This window comes from Vanessa cardui, chromosome 8 (genome assembly GCF_905220365.1).
Source record: "Vanessa cardui chromosome 8, ilVanCard2.1, whole genome shotgun sequence".
In the NCBI taxonomy this organism is placed as follows: Eukaryota; Metazoa; Arthropoda; class Insecta; order Lepidoptera; family Nymphalidae; genus Vanessa; species Vanessa cardui.
In genome coordinates this window covers 13,938,096-13,961,969 of record NC_061130.1, presented here as the reverse complement: position 1 = coordinate 13,961,969, position 23,874 = coordinate 13,938,096, and the positions used below count along the sequence as shown (strand labels likewise).

Genomic DNA, 23,874 nt, shown 5'->3' with positions numbered 1-23,874 from the left:
AAATTAAACTTTCGAATAAACGAAGAAAAGTTAACGTAAAATACGCAGGCACTTCATTATTTCTTTATCGAAATTGTAAATAATAACCAAAGATATAAATTCAACATTTTATTCGGGTTTACAGAAAAATTTAACCATCTTTGGTAATAGTGTGATTTTGACAGGCTTCACGTCAAATTCCTCTTGGTCAATAGCAATGACAACGTCGGATTTATTTTCAAGCGGTCGTAATTCGATAGTCCTAGCTTTAATTACCTCTGGCGTGTCACTTTCGCCGTTCAAACGTCTCCAGCCTTCAGAAACGAATTCCGTATAAGTGTATTTATTCTTCCCTAACCCCACACTCAATGCGGACAAACCATCGTTAACTTGGGGCTGGATCCTAAAATCAGTTGATTTAAAGCACAATTCATTGATCACAGCACATTCTGGGTTTGTTATACTTTTTGGCTCAAGTTGAGGTGCAGCTTGAGTATTGGGAATGAAAAATGCCCATTTCCTCTTTATTTCCGGTTTTTTCGTGACGCAATTTTCGCATCCATGACAGGGAGGTGAATATTTCATTGATCCACTGCATTCCCAGCATAAGGAATCCTTGTATCCGTTGAAAATATAAGATGCGTAACCGCGTAGCGGTCCATATATCCAGTATTTATCTTTCTTTGAAATTGTATCCCGAAAAGCTCCCCACTCTATCGATGTCAGGGCGTAGACCGGTTTGTTTGGAGTTTCATCTCCAGTATCTATTGGTTCGATTTTCATTACGTCTTTCCATGTCGTGTTATTTTCTATTATTGCCATACAAGCTTGTATCAGCTGTTTTACCTTCTCCACACCTTCTCCGCCAGGAAACAGAATGTTGCCAAGGCTATTGGTACGACCGAGTGGCAGAACACCTAACGGGAATCTATTTGCCTCATCGTTTCTCCGTAGTAAACCTAAAAGTATTATTTGCGTCAACACGATTGATTTTCATAACCACAAAAACAAGTATATTATTGATAATGGAAATAATAAAGTCAATGGAATTTCAAATATTAATGAGGATTCGAGTATTTCGAGGGTTCAAATTTCAATTTTCAAAAGATTCAATTCAAAATCCAAGGAATCATTGAATATCGGAACAATTGTACTGCATAATTCTTTAAGTGAAATAATGCTAAAAAATTGACCAATTTACAATGATGCATCTCTGTGGAATAACCTCGAAAATTAATTATCTATTGACAATTAAGTTTATCCAGCAGTCCCTACATTTACTAGTTAATGTTCCCCAGACCAACAAAGCCTCAATTATCTCCCGCAAAATTTGGTTTCAAGAATTTGAATATATTGAGTGGTCCAGATATTTGCATTATTTATTAGATATTCTAAAACTTGTTACAGAACTAAGAAAACCAAATTCTTATTACATAATAGGCTATTTGACTGGTTTGTAATATCCATTTTATATTATTATTTATGAGAGTAAAGGAATGCAGTAAAAGTAAAAGTTGTTTTTTATTTTTAGTACATATTTGCCAAATAATATCAAATTAAAATTCTATATTTAAATAATGCGCGAAAACACTACTTTGAACTTTGAGTTTGTATTTGAAATAACCATTATTAAATTTATAATATACACTGATCACAATAACTGACACTTTATTTATCGCATTGTCAAATAGCCTATTGTAAACATCGGGCTGTTATAGGAAAAATGAATGATATTATTATAAGACAACATTATTATACCTGTTACTGTTTCAGATAGAGTTCCATCTCCTCCTGCAACTATAATAGCTTCTGTTCCACGCAGGGTCTCGACTACTTCTTTGGCATTACCTTCTGAGGTTGTTTGTATTACATCAACTTGTAATCCAGCTAATAGTAGCAAGGGCTCACAGTATTTTTCATAATCTTTTTTAGCCTTACGTTTATTCGCTACAGGATTGAGTATAACTGTGACCAATGTCGGGTTTCTGTCTATTGGGATTAAGGCATCACCATATTTAGCAGCTTCTTTGCATGCTGCTCGCATTAAGATATTTATTCTGTAAATGATAAAGGAGGTTGTATATAACAATGTGTTAGAAATATAATATCTTTTTAGTTCAGATAAAATTGTTCTATGCATAAAAAAAGAGTTGAATTTGTTTATGGTATCAATATTTCGCACGAAAAGACTGGAGTATTATAATAGTGTAGAGACGAGTTACAAAAGCCAGATCTATTTTTTATATATTTTTGGTTAAATATTTTTTATTACAATACTAGGTAGGTATATTGCATAATATCTTATAATTTTATATAAAGACTTGACATATCAGGAAAAATGCTGGAAAAACAAGGTTGCTTGAGTTAAGCAGTCAATTTTTTTTCCAGTTAGTAGTAGTTTAAAACGTTATTAAAATATAACTCTTACAAACTGCGGCCCCTACGAAGATTTAATTAGTTTAAATTATATTACTTACTGATATTTTTCTTTAAGTGTTGAGGCCCCATAATAAACCACGAAAGCTCCGAATACTGATTTTTTCCAATTGTTTCTTAACGTTTTTCCAATTTTGATTATTCTCTCCATTATAAGGCTATTGCGACATCAAATTCATCAATGTTAATTACGATACTTATTCAGTTTTATTCACTATTAATATTTTGTTTTAGGTTATAAATCAGCTGTTTTAAATTTGACAGTATACTCTCTTTTTTTATTATTTAGCTGCTTTGGAGACAAGTATCATGCGTGAATAAAAACTTTCGCTTTACCGCGGCCGTATAATTATTGTATATGAATATAATTTTTTGTAACAATGTTCTTAACACATTTTCTAATATTTATGATTTTAATAAATATGAAATAGCGGAACTTATTTTTATACTGAGTATTTGACTTTGCTCGATTGTTTAACCAGTGGTGATAATACCTTTTCTCGGAAGTTATAAGTACTTGTTGGAAATGCTTATTTGCTTATCTACCTAACTAAAGTGTGAATATTCTCTTTGGTACCTACATAAAAGTTTTATATACTTCCAAACAATGTTGATGTTGTTTGTTGAAGAAGCAATAGAATCAGAATATGTTTTTATGCCAGATCAGATAAATGTCATATGTCAGTTGTAAGGTATTTATTTTTAATAGAAGCAAGTTTTTGTTGTGAAGTACTAGTGTTGTTGTTGCTAATATTTTGGAAAATTAACTCGTGAATATGGTTTAAATTCTTCAAAACACAGCTATAGGATTAGTGAGAAATTGTTATCGTCAAGATGTCTTCCAGTTCAGTGGAAGATATTCCCGAACAATGCAAAGTAAGTAATGATACTGATTTAATTCTTATCCTTATTTTGATTTTTGCCTTCATTGGTTGTTATACGTTTTTGCACACATGAAAGATGTATGTAATGATTCCGGCCTTGATAGTATCAAGTTGTTTATAATTGCGTCACATTACAATGTTTCAAAGACAATGAGTTTTGCGCTAGCTCGCAGTTTAGAAAATTGTGCTGTTTTAGAATATTTATCGATAAGTAATCTGTTTTAATCGATTACGATACTTAGAGATGACTCATATTAAATTTTAGAATTCCCATTCGACATAATTAATAACATAAAACAGTCCTTTCTTTGTTTTATTTCCAACTTCCAAGGCAGTTTAAATTTGTCTCTGACAACAAAATTTCTAAATTTATTTTAAAAACATACAATGACAAATGTAAACTAAAATGTATTTTTATTAGAATGAACACATACCATGTATACCATTCTTATTAATATTTAATGAATATTAAAAATTGATTTATCTGCATTTATCTAGCTTAAATAAAATGGACCTTGAAATAAAAAAAAAAAAAACAAATACCTTTTTCTTAAATTAACTAATAACTTCTCATCAAGGGGTCCATGTTGTTCTTATATGTATTTTAAAAGAAAATTAAAATTTTAATCTTAACTAATAATATTGTATGTGCTTCCAGGACCTGTTCACTCAAGATGGGGTTCTTCTCAAGGCGAGCATTGGTCGTTCAATCAGCGACCTCAATTCAATCGGCATGCTCTGTATTGTTCAAAATAGTGACGGCACAAAATGTATCGAATGGCGTCCCAATGATCTTATAACAATCGACTCGGACACACAAGACCAGGAATGGGCAGTCGTTAACACTATTGGTAATTATTTGAAATATTTCAAAAACAGAAAACAAATTGATTTTATATTACTCGATGTAAATAAATTATCTAATAATCTGCAGATTGTAATTGATAGAAATATTGTTTCTACCGTAAAGGTAATCATAAAAGTGTTATTTTGTGGTAGAGCTTTGAGCAAGGTTATGAAGATACCCACTCATCACATATTCTGCAGCAATAAAGCTCATAGTATTGTTGTGTTTTATGTTGGAATGAGCCAGTGTAAATACAGTCGTAAGGGATATAATGTTTTAATATTTAGAGTTGGTGATACAATGATGATATAAGGGATGGTTAATATTTCTTACAATGCTGTTTTCTATGAGATGTGGTAACAAAGCGGTGACTTGTTTGCTAGTCTCCTTTATAAAAGAAACATAAATAATAATATAATCTTCATTAATGTTAAAAGTTATAATAATAATACAAGTTTAAACTATGTAAATAGGTTGCCATGCTATAGATGAGAGGAAATGTCTTTTATTACCTTTATTATAGTTTTAGGGTTCAAATTGCATAAGGCATTAAAACTAATATTCTTTTATTTATTTATATTTATGGCTTCTATCAATAGGTTAATAATAAAACTTCCAGTGTAAGTGTTGAAAAATACATGTGATCGCTTAAAACAGCACTATTTCTAAAGCAATAAGACATGACAATATAATATATCATCAGGAACAAAGATTAAAGTACAAAATAATAAAACCTCCTACACAAATAAGCTTTTCCTTTAAATCTTATAGTGTTGCTATATAAATGACCATAGATTATCTCTGTGTTGCTATTATTATGTTGTAAATAATATTTATATTTAATATTTAATTCAGGTCGGCGTCAAAGGACTCTGAGCGGCAATATGACGTCAGATTATGCAGCAGCTCGGGCGAGAATCATCCGGATACCACTCGACGAGTTAAAAACGTTCAAATGTTCAAGAAACAATCAGCAGATGCAATTTTCGACAAAGCAAGGAGTCTGGCAGAACACATTCTACTTTCAACACGGCAACGCCGAGATATTCGTCGCTTATTTGAAAAATCACGTGAAAACGGCGAAAACGAGACACGATAGGAACACGTATGTCGTTGTCGAACCGAATATCGAGTCTCAGGTGTTGAACCGGTCGTTTGCCGAACTGGATATATTCACTGAGAATACGACGGACGTTGTATGGAACTTGGTTTCCAATTTCAAACAGAGGCCGTATGAAACAACTCTAGAAGCATTCTCTAAGCTCACTGATATTGGTAATTATTTTTGTTTCGTTTTGGATGCGTTCAAGTTATACGTAACGAAATTGAAGCATTAGGAGACCACTGTAAATCAGTGTAGAAGCAACTATGTTACTATTTTTCACTGAGTGTATCTCCTTTTGGCTAAATTACACTGCTGCACACTATTTATTGTTTTATATTATTTCAATTATTAATTTTTTTACTCTCAAAACTTGTTCTGTTGTAGTTGTATTTTTAGTTATTATTATTAATTTTTTTGTTTGATGAATTTTAGGATAAGTGATATTTTGTTATGTTTCGTTGTTTATGTTGTGTGAAAGTAGTGTAATTTGCTCAATAAATGTTTACTATTATTATTATTAAATTGAGGGGGGGGGTCTCGTTCAAAAATTGCGTTACGTAATCCTTGAACGCTCCCTTGGTTGAGGCGCTTTAAGTTCGTTGATTGATAATTATTTCAATATAAGGACCAATGGTCTTAATATGTAATTTAATTGCTGTGATAAATTTCAACTTCATTTTTAATTAGAGTTAACTAATTGAATGATTTTTCACGACAAGTTTATTACGGCAACGAAGGTATGAACGGTAAGAGGGATGTCTCTGAGGAAGTGGCTGAGCTCTTGACGAAGAGCATGAGCGCTCTGGAGGATGCTACCACCGTGACCAGGACTGATGAGTACGAAGTCATCAATGTCAAACCAACGTTACCACCGAGACCTTGTATACCCAGGTATAATATTGATCAATGAAATGTTTATAATAGACTATTTGACTGGTTTTTAAAATCCATTTTATCCATCCGGCTCGAAGGACCAAACTGTTAATGCCCTTACTTTATGTGCCAAGAAAACCACATTGTATGTCTATTAAAAAACAATACGATATACTTTAAGATATATGTTTTTTACAAACTAACTTTTATATATGCAATATAAAAACCTTCCTCTCGAATCACTCTATCTATTAAAAAAAACCGCATCAAAATCCGTTGCGTAGTTTAAAAGATTAAAGCGTACAAAGGGACATACGGACATAAAAAGTGACTTTGTTTTATACTCTGTAACGGTTTTAGAGTGAAGATAAAAAAAAAGTCGCACATTGACAATTTTGACTAATAATGACCCTTCTTTGGGTGATAGTATACCCACTTAGGGAGGCGATTTTATTGGGATTGGCCATTTTATGCCAATGCATGGACTTCTCGTTTGGCTTAGTTACTCAGGCCCAAAAATCCTTAATCAATGTCTCAACAACAGCCTGTAAATTCCCAGTGCTGGGCTAAAGGCCTCCTCTCCCTTTGAGGAGAAAGTTTGGAACATATTCCACAACGCTGTTCCAATGCGGTTTGGTGGAATACACATGTGGCAGAATTTCTATGAAATTTGTCACATGCAGGTTTCCTTACGATGTTTCCTTCACCGCTGAGTACGAGATGAATTATAAAGACAAATTAAGCACATGAATCAGCGGTGCTTGCATGAGTTTGAACCCGCAATCATCGGTTAAGATGCACGCGTTCTAACCACTGGGCCATCTCGATTCTATCAATGTCTCGACCTGACTCAAAATTCACTCCAAATGTGTATGTTAGTTTTATGGGTAATTTTGGTATGTCTGATTTGGCCTTATCAGCTATCCTGTTTGGGCGTTTTTCATCGATTTTCGATCTTGTATTATTCTCTCTCTTCGACAAGAGTGATCTCTCGCATTCATTCATTTACTTGGTGGTAGGGCTTTGTGCAAGCCCGTCTGGGTAGGTACCACCCACTCATCAGTTATTCTACCGCCAAATAACAGTACTCAGTATTGTTGTGTTCCGGTTTGAAGGGTGAGTGAGCCAGTGTAACTACAGGCACAAGGGACGTAACATCTTAGTTTCCAAGGTTGGAGGCACATTGACGATGTAAGGAATTGTTAATATTTCTTACAGCGTCATTGTCTATGGGTGGTGGTGACCACTTACCATCAGCTGGCCCATATGCTCGTCCGCCAACCTACACCATAAAAAAGTGTCGTTGTTTTATTCTCATCTACCAATAAACTAAAGGAAGGAGAAAATGTTTTTCGAGAAGGGAAAAGTTGGACATATTATGAAATGTATTTCAATGTTCTTGCAGAGGAACGCCCTTGTCGACAGAAAAATGGGAGGGCTTACAGGACCCAGAAGGTCGGGTCACAGAAATTGATGGTGTCAGACAGCTTATATTCAGAGGCGTAAGTTATCTCTTAATTACATTTGTATGACATTTTAATTTAAATTAAATGTTCAAAAAGTATTTATTACATCATCATACATGCATCCTTAGTCTGTAAATTTCCCACTATTAATTATTTCGCGTGTATTAATTATTTTTAACATCCCGACGTTTTGAGCACTTTACAGCGTTCGTGGTCAGTCTAAGACTGACTGTTACTACTGTAACTGACGTTATAACTAGTTTTATTTCAATGTGTAAGCACAAAAATTTAAGACAACATTAAATTTCCCACTGCTGGGCTAAGGCCTCCTCTCTCTTTGAGGAGAAGGTTCGGAACATATTCCACCACGCTGTTCCAATGCTGGTTGGTGGAATGAATATTCAGCGGTGTTTGCCTGGGTATGAACCCGCAGTCCTCGGTTACAATGCACGCGTTCTAACCGCGAGGCCATCTTGGCTGAAGTAAGGATGTCCAGCTCTCCTCGTTAAAACGTAGATGCGTCTTGAGATTAAATCGTTAATGACCCAGCTCTCCTCGTTAAGACGTAGATGCGTCTTGAGATTAAATCGTTAATGACCCAGCTCTCCTCGTTAAGACGTAGATGCGTCTTGAGATTAAATCGTTAATGACCCAGCTCTCCTCGTTAAGACGTAGATGCGTCTTGAGATTAAATCGTTAATGACCCAGCTCTCCTCGTTAAGACGTAGATGCGTCTTGAGATTAAATCGTTAATGATCCAGCTCTCCTCGTTAAGACGTAGATGCGTCTTGAGATTAAATCGTTAATGATCCAGCTCTCCTCGTTAAGACGTAGATGCGTCTTGAGATTAAATCGTTAATGACCCAGCTCTCCTCGTTAAGACGTAGATGCGTCTTGAGATTAAATCGTTAATGATCCAGCTCTCCTCGTTAAGACGTAGATGCGTCTTGAGATTAAATCGTTAATGACTTTAGATCAAAACCATGAAAAATAAGTATTTATAATTTGCTTTAAAGTAAAAAGCGCAACTATTTAATTAAATAATATTCTTTTCTATAAATATTTGTTTACAGGGTGTCGCACATTCAATAAGGAATTCGGTCTGGAAATACCTGCTAGACTACCATCCGTGGAGGATGACTCACGCGGAAATCAAAGTTCTCCAGAAGAGGAAGACGGAGGAATACTTCTCCATGAAGCTCCAATGGAGATCGATGACGGATGGTCAGGAATCGAGGTTCTCTGAATACAGAGACAGGAAGAGTTTGGTAGAGAAGGATGTCAATAGGACAGATAGGACGCATCCGTTCTTCGCCGGCGATAATAATCCGAATTTGATGGTTTTACAAGATATACTAATGACTTATGTGATGTATAACTTTGATTTGGGCTACGTGCAAGGAATGAGCGACATATTGGCGCCATTGTTGCTGTTGTTGGGCAATGAAGTGGATACCTTCTGGTGCTTTGTTGGATTCATGGAGAAAATTGTGAGTGTTTTTCTTTTTTATAGTCATTACTAGCTTTTGCCCGCGACTTCAGGTTCGTCCCGTCTAGTCTAGTAATCGCTTAAAATCGCTATAAAATATAAAATCGTTAAGTTGCACGCGTTCTAACCACTGGGCCATCTCGACTCACTGGGCCATCTCGACTCGAAAATAATTAATATACGCGATTTAAATCCGTTAAAACTAGTTTTATTTCAATGTGCAATAATCGAGAAAATCTAAGACAACATTAGGTGAGCTAGGCATTTGTGCATTCAAATAGCGAAGGATATTTTTGCGAGCGATTTGAACGTGGAATCTGTTTAACTGGACTACCGTCAGTAGACATATTAGTAGATATTTAAAAAGGCATCTTCAGACGTATTGTGTTGTGTATAATAGCTTTTTAAAGCCGTTAGAAATAAGATATCTTCAAATTTAAAATGATTTGGGCTACCTTGGTTTAGCCAGCAGATAACAATAACGATGATCTGACAATTATGACGAATAATCCCATTTAATTCAGGTGTGTGAATTTTGTGTGTATGTAAGAATAGCCTGTAAGTTTCCCAATGCTTGGCTAAATCCTCGTATCTTTGAAGAGAAGGTTTGGAACATATTCCACCACTGATCCAATGCGGGTCGATGGAATACACATGTGGCGGAATTTCTATGAAATTAGAGACCTGTAGGTTTCCTCACGATGATGAATTATAAACACAAATAAAGCGCATGAATATTCAGTGCTTGCCTGGATTTGAACCTGCAATCATCGGTGTTTGTAAATATATATGCATTTGTCACCAGGCATCAAACTTCGACATGGATCAAGCCGGCATGAAGCAGCAGCTTGTTAACTTACAACAGCTTCTGACGTTCGCGAGTCCCGAGCTGGCTAAGCATCTGGCCTCGAAGGACTCCGGGAACATGTACTTCTGCTTCCGATGGCTCCTCGTTTGGTTCAAGCGGGAGTTCTCACATCGGGACATCATGAGGTGAGGATAATGTCTCCGTGGTTAGAATGCGACACAACTTAGATGTCGCATCGTCAAACCGATTACATCTCAAAATAGATGTCGCATCGTCAAACCGATTACATCTTAAAATAGATGTCGCATCGTCAAACCGATTACATCTTAAAATAGATGTCGCATCGTCAAACCGATTACATCTTAAAATAGATGTCGCATCGTCAAACTGATTACATCTTAAAATAGATGTCGCATCGTCAAACCGATTACATCTTAAAATAGATGTCGCATCGTCAAACCGATTACATCTCAAAATAGATGTCGCATCGTCAAACCGATTACATCTTAAAATAGATGTCGCATCGTCAAACCGATTACATCTTAAAATAGATGTCGCATCGTCAAACCGATTACATCTCAAAATAGATGTCGCATCGTCAAACCGATTACATCTTAAAATAGATGTCGCATCGTCAAACCGATTACATCTTAAAATAGATGTCGCATCGTCAAACCGATTACATCTCAAAATAGATGTCGCATCGTCAAACCGATTACATCTTAAAATAGATGTCGCATCGTCAAACCGATTACATCTCAAAATAGATGTCGCATCGTCAAACCGATTACATCTTAAAATAGATGTCGCATCGTCAAACCGATTATATCTCAAAATAGATGTCGCATCGTCAAACCGATTACATCTTAAAATAGATGTCGCATCGTCAAACCGATTACATCTCAAAATCAAAATCAAAGTTAGTACTTTATTCAAGTGGGCTTTTAAAGGATTACAGCTTACAAAATAAGCTGTGTCCTATGCACAGCACAGATATAGTGAAGAACTATCTAAGGGCTATGTTAAAATAGTCTGAAATAAGTTACTTCGTAATCATCAACCTTTAGTTATTTCTTATGCGAAAATGATCTGTACGCGAACGTAATAAAGAGTTATGTGTAATATATACTAATATTTCACATTTATAGTGAAACTATGTCTGTCGGTCTTTCACGACCAAACCGCTGTTACGATTTTGATGAAAATTGCTGTGAAGTAAACTTGAACTCCAAAAAAGGAAATGGCTACTCTTTTTGCCTGACACATGACAACCAACGCCCTAAGAACTAGCGCGCACTGCTAACTTTTGTCACGGTGACTGTTTCGTCACTCTTGTCGAGTACGTGAATATGTACAGATGCAGACACAATTGTCACGTCGTAATGTGCGCACACCTCCATACATATTCATGGACTCGACAAGAGTGACGAAACAGTCACCAGTGCGCGCTAGTTCTAAGACGCGTACGAGCCACAGGCGACTACTAAGATTATACAAACAAATACATTCACTAAATTGTATGTACGTTGAATGTATATATATTACATATATTATAGATAATGGTACATATTAATGTATTTATTTGTATTTAGTGTGTAATATATTAATTTATCGTTAAGTCTACTTGAATTTTATAATATAAAACTAATTGATATTGTACCTACACCATAAATATGTATTACAAATAATCTCCACTAGATTCAGGGTTTCTGGAAGAGATCTCTTGTTAGAGATAAGTTATCCCTTTGTACACATTTTTCATTTTTATAATTCTCTGTATACTCTGTTGGTACATAATAAATAAATTGACGATTGACATTTTTCTTAACTTTTGTCGATGCTACATTTAAACTGCCATACTGACTCACTCCATAGATAAGTTAGATAATGTCAGATTATACATAGTTGGATAATGTGGTCACCAAGATGAAAATGTTTTGAACTAGCCGTAATTGGATGTAACTCTTCAACTAAATCCACTCCTTAGTGTGTGCAGATCTATATATATTTTTTTTTAATATCGAGTATCGTTGTTCATTTACAATCTTGTTATATCAAATATATACCAAATGTGTGTATATGTCACCGTAATATTACAAATTGTATGATGCAAAAATTAAGCATTTCTGAGTTATCACGTTTTTTAGCTTTTTTCAAAATTTGTCAAAAATGCAACTTCAATAATTTAAAAAAAAAAGTATTATATAGTAAAGTATTTATTTTAAAAAAGTATTAATCTAAAAAATTTGAGTATTGTCAATATTTAAACATTAATTATCGGTCCAAATTTAAAAAAGCGAGACGAAAAACGAAATTATATAATTTTTTTTTTCACAAAAATGCCTTAAAAGTAAAAAAAAATCATTATGAAACTTGTTCTGCAGATTATATAGGGGGGTTAAAATTATTGCAAATAGGGTGACTATCACATATCACCTCTTAACGGATATACGTCGAATTAACAATAATCCTGTATATGTCACCGTAAGATTACAAAATTCGTTAGATTACGAAATACGAATTATACGTTAAATTGCAATTGTCTTCTTAGATTGTAATCTAACGATTTTTTAAATTTTACGGTGACATAAAACGTGATATAAACAATAAGTTGGGTTGATGTTGAGTGATTATTTTCAGGCTTTGGGAGGTGCTTTGGACGGGTTTGCCATGTGCGAACTTCCACTTGTTTGTCTGTGTTGCCATACTCGACTCCGAGAAAGATGTTTTAATCAGCAAGGACTATGGCTTTACTGAAATATTGAAGGTAATTTGCTACTGTTCACCTAGATAATTTTAAGAAATGTATAATTGTTTTTAAAAGTATTACTAATAATTAGTAACTTATGACAATTATTTAATATTAAAGAGACGACAATATAGGTGAAGAATATAACCTCCCTTCAAATTTAAGTTTTTCTGGCTTTTACTTTATAAGTATTTGTAAACTATTATAGGGGTATTTTTATCTTCAAGATCGTATATTTTTATAGACATAAATATACATAGAGCTGAGCTGGCCCAGTGGTTAGAACGCCTGCATCTTAACCGATGATTGCGGATTCAAACCCAGGCAAGCACCACTTAATATATGTGCTTAATTTGTGCTAATAATTTAACACGTGCTCAGCGGTGAAGGAAAACATCGTAAGGAAACCTGCATGTGTCTAATTTCATCGAAATTCTGCCACATGTGCATTCCACCAACCCGCATTGGAACAGCGTGGTGGAATATGTTCCAAAGCCCCTCTTTAATGGAAGAGGAGGCCTTATCCCAGCAGTGGGAAATTTACAGCCTATTACTTTACTTTACATAAATATTATAGAAAAATTAGTATATTTGTAAGTATTGTCAATGTTGGTTTTTATTTTGTTGAATGTGTGAAATGTAATAATATATATAAATACATATATAAATCCAAAATCAATTATAAATATAAGCACTTTTGAATTGGTATTTACAGTACCATAATTATTCTGAAGACAGCAGATATGTTCTAATAATGCCATTTGCTTGTTTCTTAGACATGTTAAAAATAAATATTACAGTGTAACAACAACAGCAGCCTCTTTTTATATATTGTGTTATTGAATGTAAAATTTATTTTTTAGTGTGTGTGTACAATAAAGACAAATTAAGCACATGAATCAGCGGTGCTTGCCTGGGTTTGAACCCGCAATCATCGGTTAATATGCACGCGTTCTAACCACTGGGCCATCTCGACTCGACAGTGTAAATTGAATGATAAAATAAATACAATTCTATTTCAGCATGTCAACGACCTCTCAATGTGCTTAGATGTTGACCGTATACTGAGCACAGCTGAGGGTATATACCACCAGATCATATCAGCACCACACCTATCAGACCAGATCAGGATTATTCTAGGCATCCCGACAGTTGGTACCAGACCGGAACCGGAACCGGAGCCAGAACCGCAGACCAGTCAGACCAATGGTAATGTAGAGACCGACCGGGGACAATCGGATATGGAGGAAGTTATGTATCAAATAGGTTTAGATATGAATTTCTAAGGCACGTTATTTCACAACGGTAGATAGAATAGCGCTAGAATGTGCTTGTGTGCTAGATATAGTTAATAATATATTAATTGTTTGTATACCTTTGAATTTCATATTAATATATAACATATTTGATATTATTTCATCGTTCTCTGTGTGTGAGTTTTGCTTGGTGTTTATATTATCTTTTATAATTTACTTCATAAAATTAGTAAAGGTAAGTTAAATATTTTGTAATTAATCTTGTTTTGATATATATTATTTGGATTAGTTGATAGATTAATTGATAATCTAGGGTATCATTTCCCAAATGAATGATTGCAACCAGAATCTGGAATTTAAATGTCAAAGACTATTTTAGTCCATCAAGCACTCAAAATCAAAATAACTGTTTAAATATCTGACACTTTGTGGTTTTTATATTGGATACCCATTATAATTAGTGATTATTTATCTGCAATATTTAACACCCGCTAAGCCATGCAATAACTTTCATGTGACAGTATTGTTTTTGTTAATCAGTGAGAGCAAAAAAAAACTTTATAAAATTGTATAGTACGACACAAATTAGATGTAGCATCGGAAAATGCAATGAAATGAAAATAAAACCGATTACTGCCGATTTACACAACCAACAGAAATAGCTCCCTACCGCGCCATTCGACGCTATTTGTCGCTATAGATTCCCGCGTCAGTTCAATCCAAGAAAACAAGTGCATGAAAATCGACGTGTCAAATTGACGAATATATTAGTTCATACGATATTACAAGTTATTACGTTTGTGTAAAGATCATATTCACATGAGAAATAAATATTGATAATTCGGGATGGCGTACTCAATTCGGATGTGATCGGTTTTACGAATTTTGCCGATGCGACATCTAAGTTGTGTTGTACTATAAATCATTACATTGTTTACATCAACACTTCAATGATGTTCTTAGTAAGGCAATGGTCTACGATGGTATGTCAGCACCATAGTCATTGGCTCTGTAAATAATATCCATACCTTACTTAGTCAATGTGACATAAATCTTGATAACTATATATTATGAGATGTCCCTTATATGACGAGTAGGTAGATACCATCTACCCAGACGAGCTTTTAAAAAATCTTTTCGTAAATCTCAAATTGGAAGCAAAATTGAACAGAGATAAAATGTTTGGGAAACACTACCTTAGAAATCGTATATTTTTTTGTCTGTATATAATAAAATAAAAAAAAATATTTAGATCATAAGCATGTTTTATAATCTGAAAGTTAACTATACAGAGAAATCTAAATTATCTTACTGAGTTATGAATTCAAAATTTTGAAAAGCTACTGGCATTGTATTTTATAGTGTTACCATAGGAGACACAGGTTAACAAACTTAGATACCATACATTTTATGCCAATTTTGGTAAATTAATTTGTTCAAGTGCTATTCAACACTTGAATCAATTATTTATTTTGTAAAATATAATAACAATGGACTATGAATAAGTTGTTTTTCACACATTAACAGTACCCCAATAATACTATATGATTTATAATATGGTATGTTACATGTATGTTATGTGATATACATATTCTTGTTTATTATTATTTAGCTTCTATAAAGTTTTTTTGCTCATATTCAATAAAAATCTATTAAAATTAAACTTGTTGATGATTAGGAAGGAAATAATAATAAGTAATAATTCCCCGTTACCTATAAACTAGTTTAAGAAAATTGTTTGCATATAAAACACCTAATTATGTACGATGTACAAATTTAAATAACACAGATTATTAACTCACACTAGCTTATGTGAAATTGAGAATGAAAAATATTTACATAGTTATTATTGATATAAAATTTATTGCCATACTATGCCAAGTTTATCACTATTAAAAATACAGATTAAAATAAGGAATTTAGTACAAAAAAAGTTAATTATTAATAATAATAAAAAGCAATCTGTTAATCTCTATATAGTGACTTTATGAATTAAGTTCTACACTTGAGTACTATTATGTAAGTATTATAGGTTATTTGCTTTTTTTTATGTACAGCGTGATTAATAAATAATTTTACTTCAACTTTAAAAACACACGAAAAACTGCAAGCAAGCTTATTTGATTCAGACATAGATTATTAATATTGGTAATGAAACCGTAATTCACTATTGTTTCTATTTTATACATAAATAAAATTACATGCAAAATTGTTGTTATAAATCCATGATCTTTGCAAAGCCTTTATTTATATGAATTGTAATTAAATTGTATATTATTGAAAATAAATGACATTGTTATGTAGTGGTGCAAATTATATAGAATGTATTAGTTATGAGACTTTCATAGAAGTTCTGAGTAGTTTTTGTATGAAATATTTACTTTTTCTATATTAATCTCAATGGGTGAATAAAAAATAAATAAACTGTACGAAATTAATTTCAATAGAATTTTCACTAACCTAAATTATACAAAATAATTACTATTTTATTAATCAATACAGATGTTTCTTCGAATAAAATCTTATTATTATTTATTAAGACCCAAAGAAGTCAATCTAGGGTCAAAAAGTTTACACTCAAAAATACTCCTATAAATTATAGTATACGGTATGATTATATAAAATTTTTTCATAAAAATATTAGTAGGTATCTAATCAGCAATTATTTTTGTACATTCTCTTCTATTCATATAATATATAACTTTATAATTATCTGTTTCATTTTAAACAGAAAATATAACTGATTTAATTTCTATCATATTTATTAAAACTCAATTACAAATCATTCAGTGTTTATATGCTTTTTTGAAATGTATTCCTCTAAATTATAATTGTAAAAATTCTATTGAAATACACTCACTGTAGATTGCATGTTTGTGTTTATTATTAAAGTGTTACCAGTATACTAACTTTTGGAAGTTAAAATTAAAGATATTTTGAAAATTTGTTTAGAAAAGATGTATAATTATACAGTTTAGAGCTTGTTGATATATTTAAATATTTCATTATTCATTATGTAATATAGTAAAGTAAATAATGTAAAATGAAAAAAAAAATGTGTAGAAAATTTAAGGTTATTTTTCTATTGCAGGTTACACTCGAATATAATGGACTACAAATTTCTATTGTGACGAAAACTGTTTGGGCGCTTCTAGCGTAGTATTATAAATAAATATATCTATAATAGAGACTGCATGACGAGTGATAATTTTATATTTTTATATAAATAACGCACTAATAATTCAATTTATAAAGATTACTATATTAAAAATCATCTTGGTTAGGGATGCATTTGGTAGGCATTTTAATCCTAAACCTGTAGCCTCATTTTTTTTTTAATTGAAATATTTTTGCCCGAGGTCTAAATCCGTGCGACCGAATAAAAAGAGTTTTAATGTCGAATCAGTTTTATTTCAATGTAACTATTTATTGACATATTTGTTTAGATCTTTTGCAATCTAATGTTCAAAATGAAGAGTATTTCCTAGCACAGATAACTAATGATTTTTTATTTGATACAATAGCATCCTATACAAAGAAATGTTAATCTTTTGTTTCATTTAATATCGATAAATTACATTTAATGTTGTTAAATTTTCTTTGTTTCATTGTATGAAAAATGAGTTTGTTCTTGTATTCTACTCAATTCGTTATGTAAATTGTTGATAGGGAAGGTCAATTGTTTATAAATCTTCTTTTCTATTTATATTTTCACTGTTAATAAATATTAAAAAATAATTTGACGTTTTATTTTTAATGTTGTATTCTAATTCTTTCCACACATTTATGCCTTATAGAAATGAACTACTTTTACAGTACATATCAGAATCGAATTCCGTTTGATTATGAAAGTCAATTTCAAACATATTACCATAAAATCTAGGAATAGTCTATGTATATATTCGAAATGGAACCCAGTGTTAATGCAATATTTTTAATGTAAGAAAATATAACTTTACTACCGAAAATGTAAAAATAAGCATTCTTTATAAGCTGGATCACTCATATTTGTATCACCAGTATATAAAAAATACAGACGAATTGATAACCTCCCTTTTTTGAAGTCGGTTGAAAACTTTCCAAGAAGTCTAGTGATGTATTTTATAGCCTTAATATGTATTAGTAAATTCTGTCTTCAAAGAAAATGAGAGATATACTATATCTAAACTCATTAATGCGAAAGTAACTCTTTGCACTTTCATTGCCAAACCACTGAAGCAAAATGTATAAAATTTGCTATGCAGGAAGCTTGAAAATTTTCTTTTTTCTTTCCCAGATTTCCTAGAACTTGAAAAGTCAAGTTAGTTATTTTGATCACGTGAAATAATTAATTTTATCAATTCATGATACATAGAAAAACTTGCTTTTGTGACCACAAATGATTAATGATTTAAGATTCATTAAAATAATGATTCGAGAATATAGAATAAGATCTAATAAGAATGTTAGAACAGATAGTTTATTGTTAAATGAAATTGTGACTAAACACACTATTTCTTTATTACAATAGTAGTAGTTCAGAAATTATATCACAATCTTAAAAAAAGTATAAATAAATTATGATACTAATAAAAGGAAATACTCAGTAGATCAATCTTAAAACTAAAATATATGAGATCATTTTTACAAGATTTTTGTACTTTTATTTGTAGGTCAGTCTATCTTTTATAAATTTAATACATTGAGGGACATTTGTGTATGAGATTTTAAATGTACATTTAAGCCATATCGAGTTTGATACGACTTATTACACATGTGGCAGTGGAAATTCTTGACTCCCGTGTGTGTCAAGGAATGTCTCTGTAATTCAGATTTTGAGAAGAATCTTTTACCACAGTTTTCGCAACCATATTTTTTCTCCTTCAAATGATTTTTACGAATGTGCGAACTACGTGAACTTGATGATATGAAAGTGGCGTTGCAAACTTCGCACTTATGATTTCTTGTCCTTTTATGATTCCACAATATATGTGAGTGTAAACTACCAGGTACTTTAAATTTCTTCGGGCAGAATTTGCAGCTGTAGGCTCTGTCGTTGCTATGTGTCAGCATGTGTATTCGTATGTAACCCGGTGGATAAGACTTTCCACATTGATCACACTGCCGTAAAATTCTCTCAGATTTATTTTTATCCTTGTTATCAATATTTGGTTGACAAGAGTGACGGTTCAAATCTTCAGTGCTATAGAAACCTTCCCAGCAATTTTCACATATGTAAGGTTTTAAATGTAACTTCCTGTGAAGAACGAGAGAGCGGAAATCTTCGAATTTTTCATTACAATAGTCACAGTCCCTTCCTACGATAGATTTTACAGGATGATTGTTCACACAATGTTCGTTGAGTGTTTTAACTGAATGAAATTCAGCCTTACATTCCACACAAAACAATAATTTATTCTCTGTTTCGACTTTCGTCTCCCTTTGTATTGTATTGATAAATCGCCGCCTAACACACGGTTTACGGAATATTTTAATCGGCTTGTGGTCGTCGGAATCGAAGCTGGCGTCATAGTTATCACTGGTAGAGTCGACGAGGTTCAAACTTTCAGAAAGAGTTTTCGCGCTTGTTTCTATAAGCGTTTTAAATGAATATGTTACTGTTAATTGATGTATACAATTTATACAAAGATTTTCGGGAAGCGAATTATCTTCTGTAATCTGAAAGTGAGCAAGTTTAGATCAGACACAGAGAATATAAAAAACATTATAATGTATTTTTATTTGAGTTTATTACCGTGTAGTTATAAAAATTCTGTAAAATGTCAGACAAGCGGACATCATCCCCGGCTATCGATAAAACTGTGTGAAAATGTCGCATTTCCTTTTCACTGCCTAAGCAAGTTCTGCAACGCTCTTTATAACTCATATTGTAAGTCCTCAAATCTCGCTTTGTTCTTATCTAAAACCTAATTATTAGTGTAACTAAGAATACAAAATATTTTCAAAATAAAAATATTAATTGTTGTTATGTTTAAATCAAAATGTATGTCAAATGTTAAAATGTCAATAGTGATAAGGATACCGTCAAACGATTAATATCGAAACATTCAAATAGAAGTTTTATTGATAACATCGATACCAAAATGTATATAAAATTCGTAAAATATTTTTTAATATATACTTTTTTAATATGGAGGCCTTATATCATATTTTAAAATAACAGTCGAGTCCAAATTCCTAATATACGTTTGCGAGTACATTGTAATTGTATCCTCAAATTCTCTTATGGTAGCTTATTTTAAAAGAATTGTATGCCGTATTGTAACAATCATTATCGAATCATTTTCAATTTCGAATCAGTTTAATTCGTGTCAAGTAATATAATGATAGAACGTAAAATTTAGAAAATAACCATCAGACTGTTACTTTCTTTTATATAGATATAAATAAACAGCGTAACTAAACTATTAATATATAAATAGTTGTTGCAGCGTTAATATATCGTTAGTCGTTACACTTTATCTTGAATCTACTGTTTGACAGGTGACAATAGCATTTGGCATTTAGTGCTTGTAGTATTGTTTCACTGTGACATTTTGACAAAATAGACAACATATTAAAACAATGTTTTGTCCACCGCCCGAAGAAGAATCACAACCCGTACAAATCGTTGCACCTAAGAAAAAATCACGAAAAATCAAAAAGAAAATTAAGAAACATAACAACAAAAAGGAAGCAAAGAAAAGGCATACGAAATTTGCAAACACAATGTCTGCCTGGGCTGAAAATTACGCAGTCGCTGCAACCTGGCAATTGAAACACCAAGTCGCGTATTGGAAAGCGCGGGCAAAAGCGTTGGAATATGAAAACAAAGTATTACACGATGTAATTCGTAGGAATAAATTTACAGTTCGATCCAGCGCTAACACGGAAAGTGAAAACAGAACAGACTTAGACGAAACTGAAACAGAAAGTGACGCTGATGAAAATATGGAAGACGATAATGGCTTAGAAGTAAGTGAAGAATTTATTCAATTTTTAACTGCAAATGCAAAGTTCAAAGAAGAAGCAAAACGTGAGCGGGAGCGTTTAAAAGCAAAAACAGAGGAAGAAAATGAAATAGACATGCAAGAGGCACCTCGTGAAACAGTCGAAGAGGCAAGAGAACGAATGAAGGAATTGTATGGGAATAAATGGCAGCGAATATCAGCTTTAGAGATGTCTTTGTTATCTAGTTTTGTACACGAGTCTGATAAGAGTAAACCAATGTATTGGCCGAACATTCCCTTTAATTTTAATAACAGCTGAAAGTTACTGAACCTTTAGAGATTGTTGTTATTACTTTTAGATAGGATCTTGTGTACATTAAACTTATGGTTTTGTAAAGAATTTTAGTATAAAATGTTCATGCAATGAGTGTAAATAAATGTTTTGGTAATCTCAACTTGTTAACAGACGTTATTTGAAATATACAATATACAAATACTTTTTAATGTTATTTGGTATTTTTGTTGTTATATTCTCTTTTAAATTGTCTCCCAAATTAAGGTCCAATGTGCTCATTTGTATGTATTCTTTTTTTCAATCTCTATTAGTGCAAAAAATAAAATAGCTAGTGTTGGTAGATGTCGAAAACAATTGTTGGTAAAGTCATGAAAAATATGATTATTTTAACTTATGATTTTTTTATTAATTATCACATATAAATGAAACAATGATATAGCTATGACTATGTTCTGACTTGATAAAAATAAGGGGTATACATTTTATATACCACTAGTATCTTACAGAGGTGGTGACCACTTACTGTCAGGTAGCTCATATCACGGTTCACCTGTGTATGACATAAAAAAGTCATAGTTTAGACAATTAAAGATTTTGTTGTAATGAACATACTATTACTTTCATACTAATATGAGGACACTGATTACAAAAAAAGCTGTTATTTTTGCTCTAAGTACATTTTATAAGAGGAAGACTGTTGCTTTTATGATACTATGCAATATTGGTATAAGTTTTATACTATACAAGTTTCATGTTTAACACATTTTATACTTATAAACAAGGTATTTAAGTATTTTTGATCTTAATAGCAATTTGTAATTTCATAAGTTTGTACATTTATAGTAGATAAATAAATTCGATGAAATGTTGAATGTTTTTTCTTTATCATGTCTTATTAGTTAAAAATATTTCATAATAAATATTTCCAATAATCTTATGGAGATGGTACCAACAGCTTTTTTAAATAGTTAAGTACACTGTCAAGTTGCCCAGCCAATGGTTAGTTTTTATCACCACCCATAGATAAGTATGTATTAAATTTCAAATAACGGTTTGACTCATATTTAATGACTGGATATTACCTAAAGACAGGAGTTTGTAAAGCCGTCCTAGTGAAAAATGCTATCACATTGCCATCCATTACTGAAGGATTTGTATGAAGGCATATGTACATATTTTTTGAAGTATTAACATTTCAAATAAATAAATTTGTTATGCATTTTAAGTGCTGTTTAAGTGAGAAGAGATTAGAGAAACATAATATTCTACTCTTAAGATAAGTGGAACTTTTTTATTAGAAGTTAAAAGGGACTCAAGTTATAATTTATTACAGATTTAAAAACATAAAAAAAAATTAAAGTTGCATAATTTTAGCAAAGTTCTAGAGTTATACTCGCCAAAAAATTACAAAAAGAAATCAGACTTATTTTTAAAGACGACTATAAATCTATACATATAATAAAATTGTAAGAAAATGTTTTTGTACAATCTTTCACTGTCTGTCTGTTGCGGCTAATCTCTGGAACGGTTGGACCGATTTTGACGGGATTTTCACTGGAAGATAACTGATATAATAAGGAGTAACTTAGGCCACAAATTTATCAAAAAATATATATTAATATATTTTTTGATAAATTTAAACGCAAACAAGGTCGCGGGCACAGCTGGTACTTTAATAAAAATAAGTTCAGGATTTTTTTTTTATGGCATAGGTGGCAAACCAGCAGGAGGCTCACCTGATGGAAAGTGACTACCACCGTCCATGGACATCTGCAACACCAGGGGGCTTGTAGGTGCGTTGCCGGCCTTTCAAAAAGGAGTACGCTCTTTTCTTGAAGGTTCCCATGTCGTATCGGTTCGGAAAAACCGCCAGCGAAAGCTCGTTCCACAAAGTGGTTGTGCGAGGCAGAAAATGTCTGAGAAATCGCGCTGTTGTGGATTTTCGGACATCAAGGTGGTGCGGGTGAAACTTAGAATTTTGGCGAGATGTCCGAAGGTGAAATTCAGCAGCCGGGATTAATCCGAACAATTCCTCGGAACATTCCCCGTGAAAAATTCGGTAGAAGATGCAGAGTGATCCGACATCTCTACGCAAAGCCAAAGGATCAAGGAGATCGGAAAGGGCTTGATCGTCGATAACTCGAGCCGCTCTACGTTGGATGCGGTCATATGGAAGGAGCTGGTACTGGGGAGCACCCGCCCAGAGGTGAGAGCAGTACTCCATGTGAGGCCGAATTTGCGCCTTGTAAAGTTTTAGGCGATGGGCCGACGTGAAATACTGTTAAAATAAATTTGAATGATAAACGAAAAGAAAATTAGAAAACTTGAGTGTAAAACTTCTTCAAACGTAAAAGGCTCCTATAAATTTGCCGAAGGATACATGTGTAACTTAAATACTAATGCTAAAAATTATACGAAAATTATTTTACAAAAAATCATGCAGAATTTGTAACGTCCCTAGTTAGAAAGTCTGTTACGTTATTATAACCTCTTTTAATGCCGTGATCGACTAAATACTCGACTAGTAGGATCATAAGTGCAGTCATTATTTACAAGGCTCATTTACTTTATCACGTACATGGTAAAATAACTCAAACTTGTGGTCGTTGGTGTGATAATTAGCCTTAATAACGTAAAAAGCCGGATTTGAAAACCCCACTTCATATCTATTTAATGGACTTAGAAAAATTGATTCTACGACCTAATTTCTTCGTTATAAATATTTTAGCTGGTATGTTCAAGCATGAATATACTTTAA

At 32.6% G+C, this 23,874-nt stretch overlaps 4 protein-coding genes across 8 annotated transcripts; 2 read left to right on the top strand and 2 right to left on the bottom strand.

Annotated features, from left to right (window-relative positions):
* Positions 1-95: 95 nt before the first annotated feature.
* On the bottom strand, positions 96-2,727 carry LOC124531641 (acylglycerol kinase, mitochondrial). Its single transcript, XM_047106108.1, has 3 exons — positions 2,457-2,727; positions 1,738-2,036; positions 96-938 (listed from the first exon to the last, which is right to left on the bottom strand). Exons 1-3 carry the CDS (start codon positions 2,564-2,566, stop codon positions 109-111), a joined length of 1,239 nt encoding a protein of 412 aa, XP_046962064.1. The 5' UTR covers positions 2,567-2,727; the 3' UTR covers positions 96-108.
* A 212-nt stretch (positions 2,728-2,939) lies between these two features.
* Positions 2,940-17,630, top strand: LOC124531640 (TBC1 domain family member 15). 5 transcript variants are annotated; one of them, XM_047106103.1, is made up of 10 exons: positions 2,940-3,291; positions 3,958-4,150; positions 5,002-5,421; positions 5,989-6,142; positions 7,530-7,626; positions 8,664-9,080; positions 9,885-10,072; positions 12,528-12,654; positions 13,659-13,886; positions 16,984-17,630. In XM_047106103.1, the coding sequence occupies exons 1-10, from the start codon at positions 3,250-3,252 to the stop codon at positions 17,050-17,052; spliced, it is 1,935 nt and encodes a 644-aa protein (XP_046962059.1). In that variant the 5' UTR covers positions 2,940-3,249; the 3' UTR covers positions 17,053-17,630. The 5 variants fall into 5 exon arrangements, with proteins under 5 accessions (XP_046962059.1, XP_046962058.1, XP_046962062.1 ...); XM_047106102.1 differs by having other exon boundaries at positions 2,944-3,291; positions 5,971-6,142; XM_047106106.1 differs by having other exon boundaries at positions 2,948-3,291; positions 5,971-6,142; positions 13,659-13,845.
* Positions 17,631-18,390: 760 nt separating this feature from the next.
* Positions 18,391-19,887, bottom strand: LOC124531870 (zinc finger protein 93-like). The gene is made up of 2 exons (XM_047106430.1): positions 19,627-19,887; positions 18,391-19,550 (listed from the first exon to the last, which is right to left on the bottom strand). Exons 1-2 carry the CDS (start codon positions 19,756-19,758, stop codon positions 18,558-18,560), a joined length of 1,125 nt encoding a protein of 374 aa, XP_046962386.1. The 5' UTR covers positions 19,759-19,887; the 3' UTR covers positions 18,391-18,557.
* A 506-nt stretch (positions 19,888-20,393) lies between these two features.
* On the top strand, positions 20,394-21,985 carry LOC124531825 (gem-associated protein 8-like). Its single transcript, XM_047106363.1, has one exon. The coding sequence runs from the start codon at positions 20,457-20,459 to the stop codon at positions 21,138-21,140; it is 684 nt and encodes a 227-aa protein (XP_046962319.1). The 5' UTR covers positions 20,394-20,456; the 3' UTR covers positions 21,141-21,985.
* Positions 21,986-23,874: the final 1,889 nt, after the last annotated feature.

Bases quoted from the DNA above. Each gene is read 5' to 3' on its own strand.
- LOC124531870 (XM_047106430.1), bottom strand. From the start codon at position 19,758: ATGAGTTATAAAGAGCGTTGCAGAACTTGCTTAGGCAGTGAAAAGGAA. The intron at 19,551-19,626 runs GTAATAAACTCA...GCTCACTTTCAG, and splicing joins AGAATTTTTATAACTACACG to ATTACAGAAGATAATTCGCT.
- LOC124531640 (XM_047106102.1), top strand. From the start codon at position 3,250: ATGTCTTCCAGTTCAGTGGAAGATATTCCCGAACAATGCAAA. The intron at 5,422-5,970 runs GTAATTATTTTT...TTTCACGACAAG, and splicing joins CTCTAAGCTCACTGATATTG to TTTATTACGGCAACGAAGGT. The intron at 7,627-8,663 runs GTAAGTTATCTC...ATTTGTTTACAG, and splicing joins GACAGCTTATATTCAGAGGC to GGTGTCGCACATTCAATAAG.
- LOC124531641 (XM_047106108.1), bottom strand. From the start codon at position 2,566: ATGGAGAGAATAATCAAAATTGGAAAAACGTTAAGAAACAATTGGAAA. The intron at 2,037-2,456 runs GTAAGTAATATA...TATCATTTACAG, and splicing joins ACACTTAAAGAAAAATATCA to AATAAATATCTTAATGCGAG. The intron at 939-1,737 runs GTATAATAATGT...TAATACTTTTAG, and splicing joins TCTATCTGAAACAGTAACAG to GTTTACTACGGAGAAACGAT.
- LOC124531825 (XM_047106363.1), top strand. From the start codon at position 20,457: ATGTTTTGTCCACCGCCCGAAGAAGAATCACAACCCGTACAAATCGTT.